General features: G+C 46.0%; 1 protein-coding gene across 1 annotated transcript in view; it reads left to right on the forward strand.

Annotated features, from left to right (window-relative positions):
• Positions 1–20,518, forward strand: part of LOC138276544 (histamine H3 receptor-like) — a 143,167-nt gene that overhangs the window by 43,984 nt on the left and 78,665 nt on the right. Inside the window, exon 3 of the mRNA XM_069219202.1 lies at positions 184–353. Within this exon, the coding sequence (XP_069075303.1) occupies positions 184–353 (170 nt within the window). The remainder of the gene's footprint in view (positions 1–183; positions 354–20,518) is intronic.

The following is a 20,518-nucleotide window of genomic DNA, read 5'->3' on the forward strand; positions in this document are numbered from 1 at the left end:
TATACAACTGACTACTGACATTATTTTATATGTATTCATGAAAAGCATGAACTAAAAATGTGATTGTGATTCTGACCTCATAATTCAATTCCTTTTGGAGCCCTCGTAAAAACGTATGCTATTTAGTCGGCATTAGTAGACTTTATAGATTATGCATTTTTAATTAAGCCATTATTTTCACAGGTACTGTTTCATTGCCCCTCTACATGGTAAACTATGTTATAAATGGAAAATGGATTTTTGGCAGGACTGCCTGCAAGCTCTGGTTAGCCATGGATTATGTATTTTCTCAATCATCATTATACAGCATCGTTTTGGTCAGCTATGACCGTTTCCTGTCTGTAACAAGAGCTGTAAGTAGTCATGAAAAAATATTCCTTGAATACACATTTTCCAAATTACTTAGACGTTAAAATAGAGAGTTTCCTTCCAATCCTCTTCAAGTTTTAGACTCGAGTAAAAATGGAGCCATAGCACAGCAGGCCAACTTTGACAGGCTGGATCCCACTGTACCTCTGCTGAGGTGCTCTGTAAGTGTGGCCTCATTTTGTTTTCTACTGTAGATATGATGCATGAGCTTGGGCAACATTCCTTTGTGGTAATGAAAAGATGTTCCTTAAAAGAAGAATCACGCTTTCTTGGGTGAAAATTCATTGATCTGACTGAGGGTTCATTGAATGGAAGATAGCAGCTTTACATTTGAATTAACTTAGATTTTGACATTTGACATTGGCATTTTCCATTGAACTTGTAACTTTTTAGACTGCTGTCCTGCCACATTCAATGTAGTATTTAAACCTTTTTATGCTTTATTTAAATAACTCTTGCGCAAAGAGCAGCTGTAGCAAACATTTAAGTATCTGCCACATTTTGTCTTTAATTGTGTTGAAATCGCTCGTAGAAGTACATCGATAAACTACTAAACGTGTCAGAGTAACCTTCTTTTAACAGGTACTTTTTAAAATAGAAATCAGCAGTTGTACATATGGGTATGTTGCATAAAGCAGAAAATTTCATAAACCAAAACCAGCTCTCGGAATTTCTTGACTCTTAATATATGTCCACGTTTTATAGAATCAAAAACAAGTTTTTCTTTTTTTCTTTTGAACCAAACAAATCTAGAATGCAATTACAGATAGAACTTTGCATGACTTTTTGACAATCCTAATAAAATAGATCTATGCAGTTATAACAAAGTTAACTGAAAAGGTGAACTGCGGCAACCGCGCAGTGTTTAAAATGCATGCACAATCCCCTTAGTAAAGCACGTATATAGATAAGGTGAGGCGACTATATTGAAGGAAACATATTGCCACACAATGCCAATAAAAAACATTAATACATTTGAGTCAGTCACCCAGGTGCAACAATCTATGGGTAATTATCAGGAGAATCTGAAAAATGTACTAATAACATGTTGAACAAAGGATAAGTACAATGAATAATGATCTAAGAATAATTCAAGGTCTGTCAGATAAGTGTGTTTACCTTTTCTGTATGCAAGGCAGGGAAAACCCCCTTGGTGCAGTACAGGATCCAAAGTTCAGCTATATTTTCAGAAAATTACAAGAGAGTTTGCATAGCAAACAGACATGAATCAGGTGAATTAGTTTTGTAACGATACAAAGAGGAAAAGGCCTCTGCATTGTTTGTTTTCTCACAAAGTGGTAAATGATGTGTAAAAAAATCACATGTTCACTGTAAAACGTATACAACCGCAATTTCTTAATAGTTGATGTAATCTGTTTGAAAAAGAAAGGAAGAGGTGATCAATAAAATATATTAATTCATTCATTCCTTCAAATAGGTGTTTTGGCAAACGTTTGAAAGTAAAGTTGGTGCTGTGGTTTACTGCAGAGATATCTGCTGTCTCCAAGCCTGTTTATTCTGAATGTTCACCAGTGTCTCGCCTCTTCTGCAATCAAGGCTATGACATTTACTAAATGCTAATGAAACACTGAATGCCCTTAAACTGTGGGAATATCTAGTGCTATGGTGGAGGTCCCGTCTGAATGGGCAAACAGTGGAGTAAGTTCAATTCAGACACAGTGGACCTGATTCACAGAGGTAAACTTACACCAAAAGTCTAAGTTTAGACCAAAAGTCTAACGTTAGACTAAAAGTCTCACTTTACTATGAGTAAAGATAGACTTTTGGTCTAACTTTAGACTTTTTTGTCTAAGTTTAGACCAAAAGTCTAAACTTAAACCAAAAGTATAACTTTACTGCGAGTAAAGTTAAACTTTTGGACTAACTTTAGGCTTTTGGTCTAAACTTTGGGGCATATTTATAATGCCCTAGTGCCACATTGCGCCACATTAATGTAATTATTTTTTACGTTAATCTGACCCAACAAGGCCGGAATCCCTGCGCTGTATTTACAGGGTGGCGCAATGATGCATTTCCCCACATTGCACCCCGTTAGGGGAGCCGGAAAAATGGTGTAAGGAAGTCTATGAGATTTCCTTGTGCCATTTTTTACAGCACTTTTAACGCCTACTCAAAAGCAGGCGTTAAAAGGGGGCATCCATTCTTTAGAATGGAGCCCTATGTACTCTGCAGGAGTAGCGCCAACATACCACTAGCAATGATGCCCCCAAAACAATGTTAGGTTCAGTCAAGGTATGAAAACATCAGCCACTGGCTCATCCATGGCTTGGACTCTTTCTTTTTTTGACTTTCCTTCCCCTGGGCTCTCCCGTGGGAGGGGACTTGTCCTCCTTTCTTTTGGTCATCTCCCTAGTGTTGATTAAAAACCTGGGTTTTATCCACTAATTAGTTGCCTCCTTCAGTTCCCTGGGACCAGACAACTTTGAGTCCATTAGATAATGGCATAACGTCTCTTCTACACAATAATTCAGATGTGCTGTTTAAGAATTTAACTATACAGCTCCTCGTCGGTACTCACTTGGTTACCCTAAATTCAGCCCCTTAGTGCCTTCACTAAGATGTCTACAAAGTCCACACAGGCCTTTGTGCTCACCTTCTGGGTGTCCCTGAACTTCACCCTGTACTGTTCTGGGGTCAGAGCAAATTTCTTGACTAAGCATTGCTTCATTTAGGAGTAAGATTTTGTTTAATCCCTCTGTAGGGTCAGGAGCCTATCCTTCCCAGATATGTGAATTAGTTCCCACAGGAGTGAACCCTAGTGGACTTCTTTCATCTCAAGGGCCCTCTCAAATAAAGTTAACCATTTGTCAATGTCATCCCCCTCAGTGTACATGGGAAGTTTTCCCTTTGGAAGCCTGCAATTACCCCTGCCCCCTTGGGTACCTCAGCACTCTTTTCATTGTCACTGCCACAACTTCTTCTTTCTTCTTCCTTGCCCACCTCTTCATTTCCAGCTCTAGCTTCTCCTTCTCTTTAGCTAAGGCTTCCAACTGAGTATGAAGCTTCCTCTCTTTAAGAGACAGTATTGGTTCCCCCTGTGGTAGAGCTTTCCCTCTCTCCCCTAGCTGGGAGCACAAATCTATTACTGGGAGTTGTGGACAGGGTGTCATCCTCCTCCTCCTGGAGGAGGTTGTTGGAAGGGTTGCATTCCCCTTCCCCTCCATTCTCTGAAGCTGTCTGTGCTTAGGCCTTCAGGGACCTAAGCAACCCTGCCTTTCTGATGTTGTTGCTATTAGGTAGCCCCTGGAACTGGGAGCCTAAGCTCAGTCAATTTAGGTTTGTTCATTTTATCCCGATCCAGCTCCATGGAATCCCTCGTTTTGGGTAACACAAACTTCAAAATCAGAAATAGAACTAATTTGGAAAAATCAAAGGAATGGATTAAAATCTGTTTTAATCAAAAGTGCAAACATCTGAAATCAAAAGCTTTGTTCTAAGTCAATTTAATGGGTTTTAACTGATCCTAACTCATGTTATTGTATGGTGTAATTCAAACACAAGTCTACACTCACCTCGTTGAACACAATTATGCTGGAGGCTGGTTATTAGTAGAGGTAGGTACACATCTGCTGCTAACTATAATGCCCCCAAAACAATGTTAGGTTCCAGTATGGTCATAAAAACATCAGCACCTGGTTGAACCCCTGGTAGCTTGGCAACGAGCGGTAAGGCTTGACTTAGGAGACAGGTATGTAAAGCATTTAAATACACCAATATAGTATATAACACAACACACATTAAAAGTCCTACACCAATTTATAAAAATAGTAAATATTGCTATCTTATAATGACACCAACACAACAAATATCTAATATGGAGAACTATAGTAATAACGTTTTAAAGATTAAAATAAAAGAATGTGCTTTCTAGTGCTCAGAAATCAATAGCTCCAACCGGGACATCTGGTCACGCTTGACAGGGACAAAGTCAAAGTTTGAGGCCAACTGCGATGGAGCCCTGCTCGGACACATTGAGCGGGAGGCCTCAATCTGAATTTTACCTTTGCACTTAGAAACTTTTCTGGAGATTTTCTCTTTCAATGCCGTGCTTCCATTCTCAGCAAGCCATTTTCGATGCAACATTGTCAGACTGCTTTTCCTTGGGGCTCTGGTCAAACCCTGGGAACCTGGAGCTCCAGAGCTTTCAGTAGGACACAGCTGAAATCATGGCTGGGTTGCTGTTGAAGGTAGTCAACTTGACTCATGATGGCTATTCGATCCACTTATGTAACTTTTTCTAAAAGTTACTCCAAACTTCTGGAACTTCTTCCTGAAGTCCCTCTTGAGGGTCCAGAGTGTCCACAACACACATCCAAGGGTCTAGAATTTCTGAGATGGTCCTTGGAAGTTTATGACCACAATTCCCACAATGCACATGGCCAATTCCTTAAAAGTCTACTGGACACACTCCAGACTGGGGACATTTGTGATAGTTGGAGCAGGCAACTCTGTTAACCGGGTGCATTCAGGGAAGTCATTCCTGAGACCTTTTTGAAGAAAAGGCAAATTTCTTAGGGCTGTTGTTCCAGTGTGCAACAGGGTCAAGTCTTCAGTGTCCAGTCTTCTAGGTTGCAGACTGGGGCTCCAGCAGGGCAGTCCTTCTTCTTGTGGTTTCAAGCAGCAGATCTGAGTTGCAATGCAGATCAGCAACATTTATTCAGTCATCTTGGGGGACAGGCAGGGTGTGCCCTGGTCCAATGAGCTGCAGGGTGCTACCCAGGAGCATGACAGCATCCTCCAAAGTATGGCATTTTCTTGTCCTATAAATCATTGCACTTTCAAATTCCAAGATGGATGATTTCCCTCCATAGGAGCAGGACTTGGCTAATGCAACCTTCTAGTTGTTGGTTCATTTCCATTAACACCCCCCTCAACATCTGCAAATTATTTTCCTAGGCCATCTATCTGTGGGGTACAGGTGAGAGGGCAGCCTGGCTGGTATTCCTTTCTGTTCTGCTTTCTTTGAAGCACAGCTTGATTTCCCCAGCCCCTTTCCTGGCCTAGCCTCAGGATCTGCCAACCTCCCCCATCACATAACCACTCCTCAGTGCAGGCCACTTATCACCTCATCAAAGCAGCCTGGTTAATCTGTTAATGGTGACCAATCAGGTGTGGCCACTAGCAGGCTGGAATTTGGCTCACAGAAACAAAGACTTAGAACCTCTTTTCTGCACTAGTTATGATAAATTTACAATGGCAAGTTGTTGGATACCTTAGGGGTGGCCTATGTAAAAATAAGGTAGATTATCACTTTGGAAATACCTTTAATTCCAAAGTCGAATTTGCACACAATTTACCTTTTTAAAGACAGTGTGCAAGTCATGGCTGTCTTTAAAAACGACAGCAGGCAACACAGCAGGGCCACTGCAGTTCAGGAAATCTACTGGGCCTCTAAACTTGCCTGCTCGATTATATACAAGGGACTTACAGGTATTTTTGATCCCGCTTGCCTTATTATCTTCTAGGGACTTACAGATGGCTGTCATGGCCAATTGTAATTACACCATTTGACTTATACCTTTTATTCAGAGTACTGGCCCTGGGCCTATTTAGCACAGCCCATGGCACCATCAGGGTCAATTACGACCAGTATCAGTCAGAAACATTGGGGTGAACATGCTAAGAGGATGACTTTCCAACACTCTGTCACAGACAAATGTTAGCTGGCACATGAGCAGAGCACTCTGTACTCCATTTAGACAGGCAGGCATCAATCCCAGTTTGAGAGGAGCTGCTCCATGAACTGTTTAAACATGACCACAGAGCAGGGGATGATCATTTCTTTTGCCATATACCTGCAGTGAACACAGGAGCTCTGACAGAGAAAGAAAGGTTCTGCCTCATTAGCTTTTCAGTAGAGAGGGGCACTCTGGGATTGAATGCAATAGAGCACACAGGAAGGGATGCAAACATGTGTTACGTTGACCCTGGGAACGATTCCCCTATTGGTTTGGCGGGGTCAGAAGTCACCCGCACCTACAGGCTAGTGCCAGGAGTAACTGGATCAATCTAGGGAACCCTCTTCAGAACACGGCTAGACCTATCTGGAGATGGACAAAGGACTGCACCTACTGTTGGGACCTGTGAGGAGGTGTACCCTGGAGAAAGACGTTCATTTCAGGGGTTTGATGGCTAATCTCCTGTTAAGCTACAGGTACATCACAAGTTGCTAGAAGTCCTTATCCTGATTAGTCTAGCTGACCAGTGCAAAATGGACCTGCCATTGACCCTGCTATTGGCTTCTGCTGGAGTGAGTCCTGACCCCCAACTGATGTTCCTGTCATCCGGGACTCTTGGTTGTGTCAAAGTTTACTCCTAACAGTCTGGCAATCCTGATACTTTAAAGCATTTTGGCTTCAAAGACCTCCAAAGGACCGGCACAAAACTGCCAAGTCAATCGGACAAAGGTGCGTTGCTGATGGGCCAACGATTCAGGTTGCTCCTGCTTGAAGATTTTCCACAGCACCAAATCTATTTCTGTATGATGTTGCGGAGAAGGTATCTGGTATTGTGGAGACCTGTTTGGTTACAGCCTTGCCCAACTGTTCCAAAATCCAAAAATGGTCAGATTTATAGTCTGGCTGAAGGCCTTTTTCTCTTCCAGAGTGACTGTATAAATTACTCCATTTCCCTCATAGAGGTACTGTCCACCAGATTTAGAAATGAAATCAGGCTATCATTTCGTAAAGCATTCCCGAGAACATCCTTCATAGTGGTTTCTTTGAATGCTTTTTGCAGTTTGACAGAGGGCTCTGTCAACAGGATGCAACACTGCACCAAACTGTTTTTTTTTTTTCTTTTAAAAAAGAAAATAAAAGCGTGAGATTTTCTTTTTGAAAATAAAAATACATTTCTCCCCTCACCATGGGAGCTCTCTCCAATGGAAAGGGAAGCATTTATCAGTTTTCACTGCTACTTACCACTAGGGATTTTACTGGTGGTGACAGGCAGTGAAACCTGACCTCAAATTATGCCCATCTCAATTGGATGGATGGAATTACAGGTCTGCCTCTGGCAGCCCTACTCCACCGGGCTGTTGGAGGGTTATTTTCAAAGTGGAGTTGTTATGCTGTTCCTACTATGGTTATAGGACTGTGTGTTTAGGACAGTAAAATGGCATAGTGTGGGATAACAAGCCTATCCACATCATTAGTACCTGTTGGACTAACTCCTCCCTATCTCACAGTGACCCACCTACACCTCTAAAGCCAAAGGGGTGGAAGATGATTATGGTAACCTGAACATGACACTCTGACTCCCCACAATAGTCATGCAAACAGATCATACCCCTTTCGTGTTATCACTCTTGTAGGCCAATCAGGACAAAAAGATGCAATATAAGTTTTCAACACATTTATTGCAACACTCACAATCTAACATATGAGTGAACTGTGAGAATTAGGTAAATGAAACAAAGCAAAATAATCAGATTTACAACAATAGTAAAGAAAATAAACAATCGAACCATGGTGTATTCGGCTCTAGATGTTCTTGTGGTTCTTACCTAACCCTAAATCTATGCTGAGAGTATAGTGGGTATGCGCTCCTGCCTGACCTGAACTAAGGGATTAGTTTCAATCCCATACCTGGAATCAGTGTCAAAAGTCAGTTTGTGGTGTAGGTGGCAATCCTCTCAGGAGGCTGGAAGATCAATGCCAGCTAAACTATGGCCCTCATTATAACCCTGGCGGTTGGTGATAAGACGGCAGTAACTACCGCCAATTATGTCCATGCCGGAAAGATCTCCGAAAGACAGCCAATGTACCACACCGACCGCCAGGGCAGAAACAACAGGCACCACGGCGGCAGCCATCTACAGCCAGGCGGAAGTCAATGTTCCTCCCACCATATTATGACCCAGGAAACCGCCACCTTTCCTGGGGTGGTACCAACAACATCAAAAGCCTGGCGGGAACTGAGCTCAGAAGGGAAAGGACTCACCATTGGAGACACTGGGAACAACCATGCCACCATGGAACCTGAACTGCATGTCTTCCCCATGATCTTCTACGTTATGCTCCACCATGAACACCAACGCCGGCGAAGACTACGACGGTGAGTACAGCTGCCTAGCACACAAGGGAGGGGGGAAGACAGTGACACACACATGCACAACACCCCCCCCAACACCATACACACAACCAGATGCATTACAAAAACAATTTAACCCTGTAACTCCGATGAATAATGCAAGGACAAAACGATTTTGTAAAAGTGAATATAATGAGTATCAACACACCATGAAAAATAAGTTAGGTAAGATAATAGATGTATACATATGTACAGAAAAAGGGACACAGCCCAGTCCACTATTTGCGTAGTCCACATGGCCACAGGTCAAAGTCCAAGGCCACACATGTCACCTGCTTCCACACGGAGAGAACACTGCAGGGGCATCAGTAAGGAAATAGGCAGGTACCACAGAGGGATGGGGGGTGGAGGGGCACCTCAGGTGGGAGAAGTAAGAAGACCACTGGTTCTGGAGGGGGCAACGTGTCCTGTGCTTGGTCCTGTGGAGTGCAAGGTCACAGTCTCTCATGTGGGTGCCTCATCCACTAGATCTGGAGGGGGCAACTTGCCCTGTGCTCTTGGTCCTGTGGAGTCATGGGCTTCAGTCTCTCAAGGGGTTGTCTTACCCACTGGTTCTGGAGGGGGTAACGTGCCCTGTGCTCTTGGCCTTGTGCAGTCATGGGCCACAGTCTCTTGAGTGGGTGTCTTGTCCACTGGTTCAAGAGGGGGCAATGTGCCCTGTGCTTGATCCTGGGGAGTGATGGGCATGTGGGTGTCTGACCCATTGATTCTGGAGGGGGCAACCTGCCCTGTGCTCTTGGTCCTGGGGAGTCATGGGCCACACTCTCTCAAGTGGCTGTCTTGCCCACTGGTTCTGGAGGGGGCAACGTGTCCTGTGCTTGATCCTGGGGAGTGATAGGCATGTGGGTGTCTTACCCACTGGTTCTGGAGTGAGCAGCCTGCCCTGTGCTCTTGGGCCTGGGGAGTAATGGGCCACAGTCTCTCGAGTGTGTGTCTTTCCCACTAGTTCTGGAGGGGGCAACGTGCCCTGTGCTTGATCCTGGGGAGTGCAAGATCACAGTTTCTCAGGTGGGTGTCATACCCACTGGCTTAGGAGGGGGCAGGTTGCACAGCAGCCCATGGAGGCAGGATTACATACAGTCCACCAGAGGTGACGGATGCACAGTGGCGGTGGTGCTGCTGGTGGGGGGCAGCTCCTGCCCATCCCCTGCAACCTCTCATGGCTGCACAGTGGTGGTGGTGATGCTGCTGGTGGGGGGAGGCTCCTGCCCATCCCCTGCAACCTCGGATGGCTGCACAGTTGTGATGGTGCTGCTGGTGGGGGGCGGCTCCTGCCCATACTCTGCAAACTGGAATGGCTACACAACCACGGTTGGTGGTGGGGGCACTGTCACAGTTCATGCCCCAGGCCCCTTGGTCTTCATGCCTGCTGGTGCAGGCTCCTTGGTCTTCCTGGCAACTAGGGCAGGCTCCTTTTTATTGAGGCTGCCTGGTGCAGGCTCCATCACCTTCAGGACATGTGGTCTGGATCCTTTTCTACCACAAGTGTGTGTGGTGACGACTGGGCCCGTGGACTATGTGGCTGAGGTGCTTGGCTGGGTTCCAATGGTGGATAGGAACAGTTTTATAGGGACTTTGGGGTGGGAAGAAGGAGAAGGAATGGGAGTGGCGGAAGAAGGAGTGGGTGTTGGAGGTGTCTGTCTGTCTGCTGCTTTTGGGTGTAGGTGCATGGCCTGTACGCTGTTGTGAGGTGGACGGCTGTTGGGTGTCTCAGTGCTTGCGTTTGTGTACTTTAGGAGGGGGGACAGACACAGTGGGAGAGGACACAGGGGACGTGTGCATGGCTGTTGTCTAGGTGTCTGCCAGTGAAGTGTGTGTTCTGCTTGGTGTGGTGATGCTGGTAGTGGATGATGATGTAGTGCATTCAGATGTGAATGTGGATGGAACTGGGTGGGAGGTGGTGGAGGAGGAGGAGAGGGAGACAGTGGAAATAGTGGATGTTGGTGTGTCTGCAACCGGGTGGTGTTTGTGTGAGTGCCTGTGGGATGAAGTGTGGAGACTGTGTTTGCCTGTACCACTCTTGTGTGTTGTCTTGTGTGCATGCTCGTCTGCCTGTGTGCTTGGGATGGGTTGGGGTTGAGGAGAATGGGACTGGGCAGTGGAAGTTGGAAGGGGAAGGGGAAGGGTAGAAACAGGGACAATGGCTGCCATCAGAGAGGAGGCCAGAGCCTGGATCGATCTCTTTTGGGACGCCAATCCAGTGTGAATGCCCTCCAGGAATGCATTAGATTGTTCCATCTGGGCTGCCACCCCCTGGATGGCATTCACTATGGTTGACTGCCCTACAGAGATGGATCTCAAGAGGTCAATAGCCTCCTCACTCAACGAAGCAGGGCTAACATGGCCTGAGGTGCCTGGGGCAAAAGAGATGCCCACTCTCCTGGGTGAGCGGGCATGGGAAACTCGCTGAGGGGCTGATGGGAGGGCGGTGTTGGTATGGGGAGTGGTGGATGTACCTTTAGCTGGGGTGGTCACAGAAGTGTCCGTCACCACCAGGGTGCTTCCATCGGAGGAGGTATCTGTGTCAGAACTGTCCCCTCCAGTCTCCGCTGTGGTGCTCCCCTCACCCTCCGTCCCAGTGGTGCCCTCAGCGTCGGTGGACTCTGCCTCTTGGGTCCTGTGGATGCAGCTCCCTTCGTCTCCAGTGCCGCTGCTCCTCGGCCAGATGAATCTAATGCACATAAGAACAGGATGACAAAACAAAAAGGGGGGAGAGACAAAGGATACACTTGGTCAGTGGCTGCACCAACACCACCATTGGCGCACACAGCACCCTTACACACAGGGAACAGGCCTACGCAATATTCTATCGCACAACCAGAGAAATAGTTAGCAGCCAAGGCATGGGAGGGGCACACACCGCCAAATGCAGCACACCTGGGAGCCGCGCAGCCCTGGCCAGTTGTGGATGCCAATGAGCTAGGTAGCAAGATTTTCCCTTCTGAACCCTAGCCACCAGGGGACCTACGCTGCAATGTCAGGCCTGGCCTAGGGGCACCGACTGACACACATACCCCACCTGGATACCACCCTACCATGCGTAAGTTGTAATGATGGGCACTGTACTAACCCCCTTGTGGCTGCTGTGATGCCCTCAAGCGCCCATCCAGCTCAGGATAGTCCTCCACCAGTATGCAGGTCATCAGGGGGGTCAGGGTTCGACAGGCACCCATTCCTCATTGGGAGGCCATCCCCAGCTGGTCCTCCGCCGCCTTCCGTGCCCAGCGTCTCAGGTCTTCACACTGTTTGGGACAGTTGGTGCTCCGCCTGCCATAGACCCCCAGGGTCCGCACCTCCTTGGTGATGGCATGCCATATACCCTTCATTGAATAAGCGCTGCCCTGCAGAGGCAATACACACAGGAAAATTGAATTAGACAAATAGTCCTGCCGATTACACATATGGCCCACCGTACCTGTTTCATGACCATTGGGGCACACACATGGCCCAGCACACAACCTACACACTGCCCAGAGGACATCCACCCCCCCTTACACAAGGCCTTCACACACACAACACCATGCATTTATGCCACATGCATCGTGCCCACAGTGTACTCACCTGTTGGTCTGGAGGTCCATACAACAGTCCGTACTGGGGTAGGACCCCATCCACCAGTCTCTCCAACTCCTTTGAAGTGAAGGATGGGGCCCTTTCCCTGGTCACATGGGCCATGGTAGGTTCCAGAGACAGGTCACAGCAGCACATGCAGTGTAGGTCCTCTCCTGTGGAAGATCAGGTAGCAAGGGAGGAATCATATAGAAAATGGCTGTCACATCCGCGGTGGTGCATACCTTCACCCTCGGCGTAGATCATCATTGTCCACTTGTACTCATAGGGCCCAATTATAACCAATGAGGAGTTGCACGGCGGTTCCCGACCGCCTCCTGCAACGTCACCCAAAGTCAGTGGAATTACCTCACTTCCACCTGTCCCTCCATACAGGATGCCATTTTGAGGGGGGGGGGGCAGGCCCTGGAAAATTGCTGAGACACTGGTGAATTTAGGACATAATGGACAAATCACACTGACCAATTACAATTTAACATAATGCAAAGTTCTGTTGCAGCTCCATTGTTCAGTTTGTGACTGGCTCCTCACTGTTTTGCCCCGTAGATTCCTACCACTGAGGATGAATAGGAGATGGAGACACCTGCCGTGTACAGACCCCTGGTGGGCTTGGCAACACAGGAGGACAGACACATTATCCTCACCTATTAACTTGACGGGCCACAATCACAAAGCTGTGTGCCCAATTGGAGCCTGACCTCATATCTGCTATCTGTCACCCCACTGAGATCCCCCCTCTTGTGCAAGTTCTATCAGAGCTCCATTTTCTGGCAATTGGTTCTTTCCAAGTGACAGCAGGCTTGGCAGCAGGAATGGCACAGCCAATGTTCTCAATAGTGCTAACAAGAATGTTGTCTGCCCTGATTAAACACATGTGCAGCTACATTGTTTTCCCCCAGAATGAAGATTTGGCCACAGTGAAGGTCGAGTTCTATGCAATGGGACATACCCCCAACATAATTGGGGTGATTGATGGAACACATATTGCATTTGTCCCCCCACCAGAATGAACAGGTGTTCAGAAATCAGAAGAGTTCCCACTCTATGAATGTACAGATGATGTGCTTGGCAGACCGGTACATCTCCCACATCAATGCTAAGTATCCTGGGTCGGTGCATGATGTCTTTGTCCTGAGGAGTAGCAGCATCCCAAATGTGATGGCCCAACTACAGAGGCACAGGGTGTGGCTAATAGGTGAGCCCTGGTTCCTACACAGTAGATGCTGGGGTATGGGTAAGGTGTGAGTCATATGGGATAGCGTGTGGCTAAATGTTGTTCCTCAATATTTCAGGTGACTCTGGTTACCCCAACCTCTCATGGCTGCTGACCCCTGTGAGGAATGCCAGGACAAAGGCAGAAGAATGTTATAATGAGGCCCATGGGCGGACCAGAAGGATAATTGAACGGCCCTTTGGCCTCCTGAAGGCCAGGTTCTGGTGCCTCCATCTGACAGGTGGATCCCTGTGCTACTCACCCTGAAGGTCTGCCAGATAGTGGTGGCATGCTGCATGTTGCATAACCTGGCCCTCAGATGCCATATCCCATTCCTGCAGGAGAAGGAGGCTGGAGATGCCAGTGTGCCAGCACTGGACCCTGGGGACAGTGAGGATGAGGAGGCAGAGGATGAGGATGAGGACAACAGAACATCTGTGACCAGACAATACTTCAAATGGCACACAGGTAGGACAGTGTTACTTCACATTTCAATTACATTTCTTTGAATTTCTGTGGCACTGTCATGCTGATATTTCCCACCTCTAGGCCCACTTACTGTTCCCTCTGGCAATTCATTTTGCAGATGTTGGCGACCTCACATATACTCCTAGTGTGATCACTGCAGCCAGCTACAGGCCATTAATCTATGCTCATTTTCTGTATATTTGAATTGCAATGTTTGTACCTGTTTCAACGAATACATAATTGATATACATGACATACTCCATACTTCTTTGTTTTCCAAGGGTGTTTATTGAAGTGTTAAAACATAGAGGGGCAAGTGCAATGGGATGGGGTGATGATGGCAGAAAGTCCAGGGGATTGTTCCAGTCTGTAGCACATGTGCATTGTCCAAGGGGACATAGGAAGGGGAGCAATAGCAGTTCAAGTAGGACAGGCTGACTATGTGGGACACAAGGGTGACAATCAGGAGAGCCTCATTTCCTGGTGAGGGTCTTGGCAAGTGTCTCTGGCTTCTGTCTGGATCGCAGGGAACGTTTCCGTGGTGGTTCTCCTTCTGCAGGCAGAGGGATGCTGGTGGCCTGTGAGTCCTGTGGTGGGGCCCCCTGGTCACTAGCGGTAGTGGAGGTGGAAGGATGTTCAGATGTCTGTTTAGTGTGAGGGGCCCGCTGTTGTGTGACTGCCTCCCTCATAATATTTGCCATGTCTGCCAGCACCCCTCTTATGGAGATCAGGGTTTTGTAGATGGTCTGCAAGTCCTCCCTGATCCCCTGGTACTGTCCCTCCTGCAGCCGCCAGTTCTCCTGCACATTGTCCAGGATCTGGCCCATCGTGTACTCGGAATGTTAATAGGCTCCCAGGATCTCTGCAAGTGCTTCCTGGAGAGCCAGTTCCCTGGGCCTGTCCTCCCACTGGCACACAGCACTCCTCCCAGTTTCCCTGTTGGCCTGTGCCTCTGTTTCCTGAACCGTCTGCCCACTGCCACTGACCCCAGGTCCCTGATTGTCTTGGGTATGAGGTGTTGCCTGGGGTCCCTGTAGAGGTGGATGCACTGCTGATTGACATGTCCTGGGGACAGAGGTGTGGGTACGCAGGTGTTTCCTAATCAGGGAGGCTCTGTAGTGGTGTCTGACTGTGCTTGGGTAACCAACTGTCCAGAGGTCCCATATGGGCCAGGTTGGCCATCCAGATCCAGGCGACCAGAAATGGTAGGCAGGTAGGGGGGTGATAGTAGTAGAGTGTTGACTTACCAGAGTCCAGGCCTTCTCCTACTCCAGCCAGGCACTTAGGACTCAGGATTGCCAAGACTTGCTTCTCCCATGCTGTTAGTTGTGGGGCAGGAAGCGGGGTCCACTGTCAGTCCTCTGTACAGTGAGCTGGTGTCTTGCTGCAATGGAACCTACTTTCCGCTGTAAGTCGTTCCACCTCTTCCTGATGTTATCCCTAGTTCTCGGGTACTGTCTGACGACGTTGACCCTGTCCATGATTCTCCACCATAGCTCCATCTTCCTAGCTATCGATATCTGTTGCACCTGGGCTCCAAATAGCTGTGTCTCTACCCTGATGATTTCCTCCACCATGACCCTGAGTTCATCCTCTGTGAAATGGGGGTGTCTTTGTGGTGCCATGGGTGTTGTGTGAGGTGTGTAGGTGAGGGTGTGTTGGGTAAGGTTTTAGGGTGAGTGATGTGGTGTGCAGGAGTGGTGTATAGGCGTGTGTAGTGTGTGGCTCCAGTTGCGTCTGTGTTCTTGATGTCTCTCTGCTGGCAATAGTTTGGAATGGTAAAGGGTTGTGGGCAATGTGGGTGTGTGTTTTATAGTGGTGTGGGTGTGTGTATGGGTGTCAGGTGTGTGTTGTTTGAATTGTGCAATGTGGTGTTGTTTTGTATGTGTGTGTCCTTTTTGAGCGCGGCGATATATACCACCAATGGTGTACTGCCGTTGAATGCCCACCGTAGTGATTCGTGGGTCATAATGTGGTTGGCGTTGTTCTGTTGGCGTAACAGTGTGGGTTTGGATTCCGCCAGTTTATCACTGATCTTTAGTGTGGCAGATTTGTGTATGTGGCTAAATACTGATGGATTGGTGAGTGTGTGTCATAATATGGTGAACGGATATCCGCTGCCAATTCCATTTTCAGAGATGAAGAGCCTGATATAGACTGTGGCAGATGGGATTCTTCATTGCAAATGTGACAGTGTATTCCATTTGCTAGAGTATAAATCAGACCCTACGTTGGAAGGTACATCATTTAACCAGGTTAAATCTGATTTCTGTATCTGACCTACATTCTATTATGGTCACACCTAGGTACAGATAAACTGCAACCAGATGACGCTATTGGTGCTTAATGCTTTTTAGCTCTATTTCCATTTCAAACTTTAAAGATTCATATCATTGGTTCCTCATATTGGATTTGAGTTATTTTTGGTGTCATTTTGTTTATTCAATTATTATCTTTGTTTATAAATTGGAACCAGGAGGTTTTTATTGTGTTGTGTATTTGACTTTTCAATATATTTTAGTACTTCTAAATGCTTTACACAATTTCTTATGTTTAGCCTGTCTACTCTGTGGTACAGCAACCAAGGATTAAGCTCAGGTTTAAATTTCTGAAACCTTTACTGGCCTTAGCAAGAATAGATACATTATTAATTGTGGTGGACTACCATACACTCCAACAAATAATCCACTCAGAGAAGCCGATGTATGATGCCCTTTTGCTGTCTCAAAAGGCACAAATCGCCATTTGCGACTGCAAGATGGCCAGGGACAATGTACCATCACTATTTTTCAAGTCGGTATGAAATTACTGACTAGCAAAACAGGGGTTGCAACTTGCAGTTAACCCCTTGGATGTTGGGACCTTCTCTCCACAATGCTGAGGCTTTTTTTGGCTATTTATGGGAGTTTGCGTATAGGCCCCCATAATTTTTTGACCACATAAGCTATCCATGACAAATTTGTGGCCCTTTTTCCAAAATTCTGGGGATTGTAAAGGTACCCAGTGTTTGTGGGTTCCCTGGAGACCAAGAAATTAGCCAAAACATAACTAAAATGTGGGATTTTTTTTTAAATGGGAAAAAAGTGCTGCAGAAGAAAGCATCTGGTCTCTTCCCTGCAAATGGCTCAGCAAAAGGTTTGCAGTGCTAAACTCACCATCTTCCTAGCTTTCAGGAACATGGGGAGAAAGACACTCAGCAATAACACTTGTTCTTCGATTCTGTGTTCCCTCAAGTCTCCTAATAAAAATGGTACCTAACTTGGTGGATAGGCCTAGTGCCCGCGATAGGAAACACTTCAAAATGCAACATGGGCACATCACATTTTTCCATTGAAAACTGACGTGTTTTCTGCAAAGTGCCTAGCTGTGTAATATGGGTTGTAGCTCAGCCGGCACCTAGCGAAACCTAGAAAACCTGTACATTTTACTAAAGTAGACACCTAGAGGAATCCAGGATTAGGTGATTTGCGGGGCTCTCAATTGGTTATGTCACCCGGAATCCTTTGCAAACCTCAGAATTTGGCTAAAACACTTTTTCCTCTCATTTTGGTGCTTCGAAGCACTGGGATCTGAGGGGAGCCACAAACTTCCTTCCACCCAGCATTCCCCCGCATCTCCCAATAAAAATGTTACCTCACTTGTCTGGGTAAGCCTAGTGCCCGTGACAGGAAATTCCCCAAAACACAATGTGAACATATCACATTTTTCCAATGAAAACAGATGTGTTTTTTGCAGAGTGCCAAGCTGTGGCTTTTGGCCTGTAGCTTAGCCGGCACCCAGAGTAACCCATCAAACCTGTACATTATTTGAAAGTAGACACCTAGGGGAATCCAAGGTGAGGTGACTTGTGGGACTCTCACTGGGTTCTGTCACCCAGAATCCTTCCCAAACCTCAAAATGTGGCTAATACGCTTTCCTCATTTTTCGGTGCTGCAAGGCTGTGGAATCTGAGAGGAGACACAAACTTCCTTTCACCCAGCATTTTCCCAAGTCTCCTGATGAAAATGGTACTGCACTTGTGTGGGTAGACCTACTGCCTTCGACAGGAAATGCCCCAAAACACAACATAAATACATCCATTTTTCAAATGAAAATGGATGTGTTTTTTGCAAAGTGCCTAGCTGTGTATTTTGACCTCTAGCTCAGCCGGCACCTAAGGAAACCTAGAAAATTGAAAATGTTGTTAAAGTAGACACCGAGGGACATCCAGGATGGGCTGACTTGTGGGGCTCCACTGATCCTGTCACCCAGAATACTTTGCAAACCTCAAGATTGGGCAAAAAAACACTCTTGCTTCTATTTCAGTGCTGCAAAGTTCTGGAATCTGAGGGGAGCTGCAACCTTCCTTCCACCCAGCATTCCCCCAAGTCTCCTGACAAAAATAGTACCTCACATGTGTATGTAGGCATAGTGCTCACAACAGGAAATGCCACAAAACACAACATGTAGAGATTACATTTTTCCAATGAAAACTGAGGTGTTTTTTGCAAAGTGCCTAGCTGTGGATTTTGGCATCTAGCTCTGCTGGCACCTAGGAAAACTTACCAAACCTGTAGAGTTTTGGAAAGTAGACACCTAGGGGCAACTAGCATGGGGTGACTTGGTGGGCTCTAACTGGGTCCTGTCACCTAGAATCCTTTGCAAACTTCATAATTGGGCTAAAACACTCTTTCCTCACATTTCTGTGCTGCAAAGTTCTGGAATCTGAGGGGAGCCAAAAACATCCTTCCACCCAGCATTCCCCCAAGTCTCCCGATATACATGGTACCTCAATTAAGTGGGTAGGCCTAGTTCCCACAACAGGAAATGCCCAAAACCTACTGTCGTTACAATGATAACTGAGCTGAGTGTACTAATTAGTACTGGGATCTGGAACCATTTAGGGAAATCTACCAAACCCTATTATTTCTAAAAAGAATAGGCACCCAGGGAAGCCCCTGAAGGTGTGGCTTGTTTTAATTAACCACAATTTTTTTTAGCCAGAATATCCTGCAAAGGTGAAATATTGAATAGAAACAGTTTCCTTGCATTTCTCTGAAGTATAGAAATATACATGGATCCACAAACATCTTGCCACCAAGCATTCCTCAACTTGTTCCGATAAAAGTGCTACCCCACTGGTGTGTCTGGGCCTAGTGCCCATGACAGGAATGGATTACACAATGGTTTTCCTTACATGATGGCTACTGTTGAGCCTGGAGTGATCCATTCCTGACACGGGCACAGGCACACAAGTGGGGTTGTGTCTTTATCAAGACAAGTAGGAAAACCCTGGGTGGTAGGAAGTTTGTGAATCCCTGCACATTCCTGTAGTTTAGGTGGCGGAAAAGCAAGAAAAATTATTTAATCAATGTTTCACCTTTGCAGTTTATTCGGGGTAAGAAAACCTTGTGGAGTCCACACACGCCACAACTTTGTGGACTGGACCACGTGTCTAGTTTTCAGAAATGTTTGGGTTTGGTAGGTTTACCTAAATGGCCGCTGGGCCAAGGACCACAGACACAGGTCTGTGGTCTTACAAAACCAAGCTGTTTTGTGATAGGTAATTTTGATGTCTCTACAATACATTTTACAGACTTCCCTGTTGCGGTCATTTGCCCACCCACATACCGAGAGAAACATTGCTGGTCCCTAAAGAGAAATCAAAAAAGCTCCCGCTTACATGTGTGATCACATTTAGCCCTAAGGCAAATAAAATACGATCAATCATTGAACGTAATTGGAAAATCATTGGTGACTTGCGCATAGATCAACCACTGTTCTCATTCAAAAAGGCACGCAGCTTAAGAGAGCAATGGGTCAAGGCAGAACAGCCTCAAACTGATAGAAAGAAAGATCTAAGGACGCTTTTACAACTGCCAGCGGTCCAAGGGCATTATAAATGTGGAAAATGTGTGGCTTGCCAATTTACACAAGACACCAAAGAGGTTAAAATAAATGGGAAAACACATGTACAGAAAGATTTCACAAATTGTAATTCGAAAAATTTTATTTATTGCATTATGTGTCCATGTGAGAAAGCATATATTGGACAGACTTCACAAGTAGTCAAAACCAGAATTCTCCAACATCGGTCGAGAATCAAGTGTGGAGTCAAGGGAGCCCCTCTTGTGGAACACTTCCAAGAATGGTTGCATACAGCGGAAGATATCAGGTGGACAGTTCTACTGACAATACAACCCAACGGAGCATTGACAACTAAGAACCTTCTACGAATGGAAGCAAGATTGATAGAAAAATTTCAAACTGCAAAAACAGGACTTAATGATGCTGATGAAATATGGGCTCTAATTAAGTAAAAATGGTAACTATTGCCAGAAATTTATAAATTATGTTGGGGTTACTGCTTTATTAAAGAATGCGCAAATTGAGATATGTGATATCAGAGATATAAGCAGATCAATGGGCATACAGTTTAGGGTTTGCCGAGACAATTGGTTTAAATTTATGCTAGGCAGCTAGTTTGAAGAAGGATGAAATGCTCGTGTTTGACTAGAACTTAAAAAGAGCAGTGTTAATCATATAAGTCCCCAATAATAGACCAGCTCAGACAACTTGGCAAATTCAGTCAATTATGACAAAATGAAACGTTTGAACAGCCATATAGATAGTAAAGCAGTTTCTCCACCTCATATCACTAAAAGATGCATTTTAGTTACCTTCTGGTAGTTATAATCATTAGAAGATTTACGAGTTTAATAGTGTTAAGATGGCCGCCGGGATTTAGTTGTTTGTTAAGAAGGGTTAGAGTTCCCACAATTCTATGGGGTCGCCAAGGCAACCAGA

The sequence above is a fragment of the Pleurodeles waltl genome, chromosome 2_2 (assembly GCF_031143425.1).
Source record: "Pleurodeles waltl isolate 20211129_DDA chromosome 2_2, aPleWal1.hap1.20221129, whole genome shotgun sequence".
NCBI classification, from domain to species: domain Eukaryota; kingdom Metazoa; phylum Chordata; class Amphibia; order Caudata; family Salamandridae; genus Pleurodeles; species Pleurodeles waltl.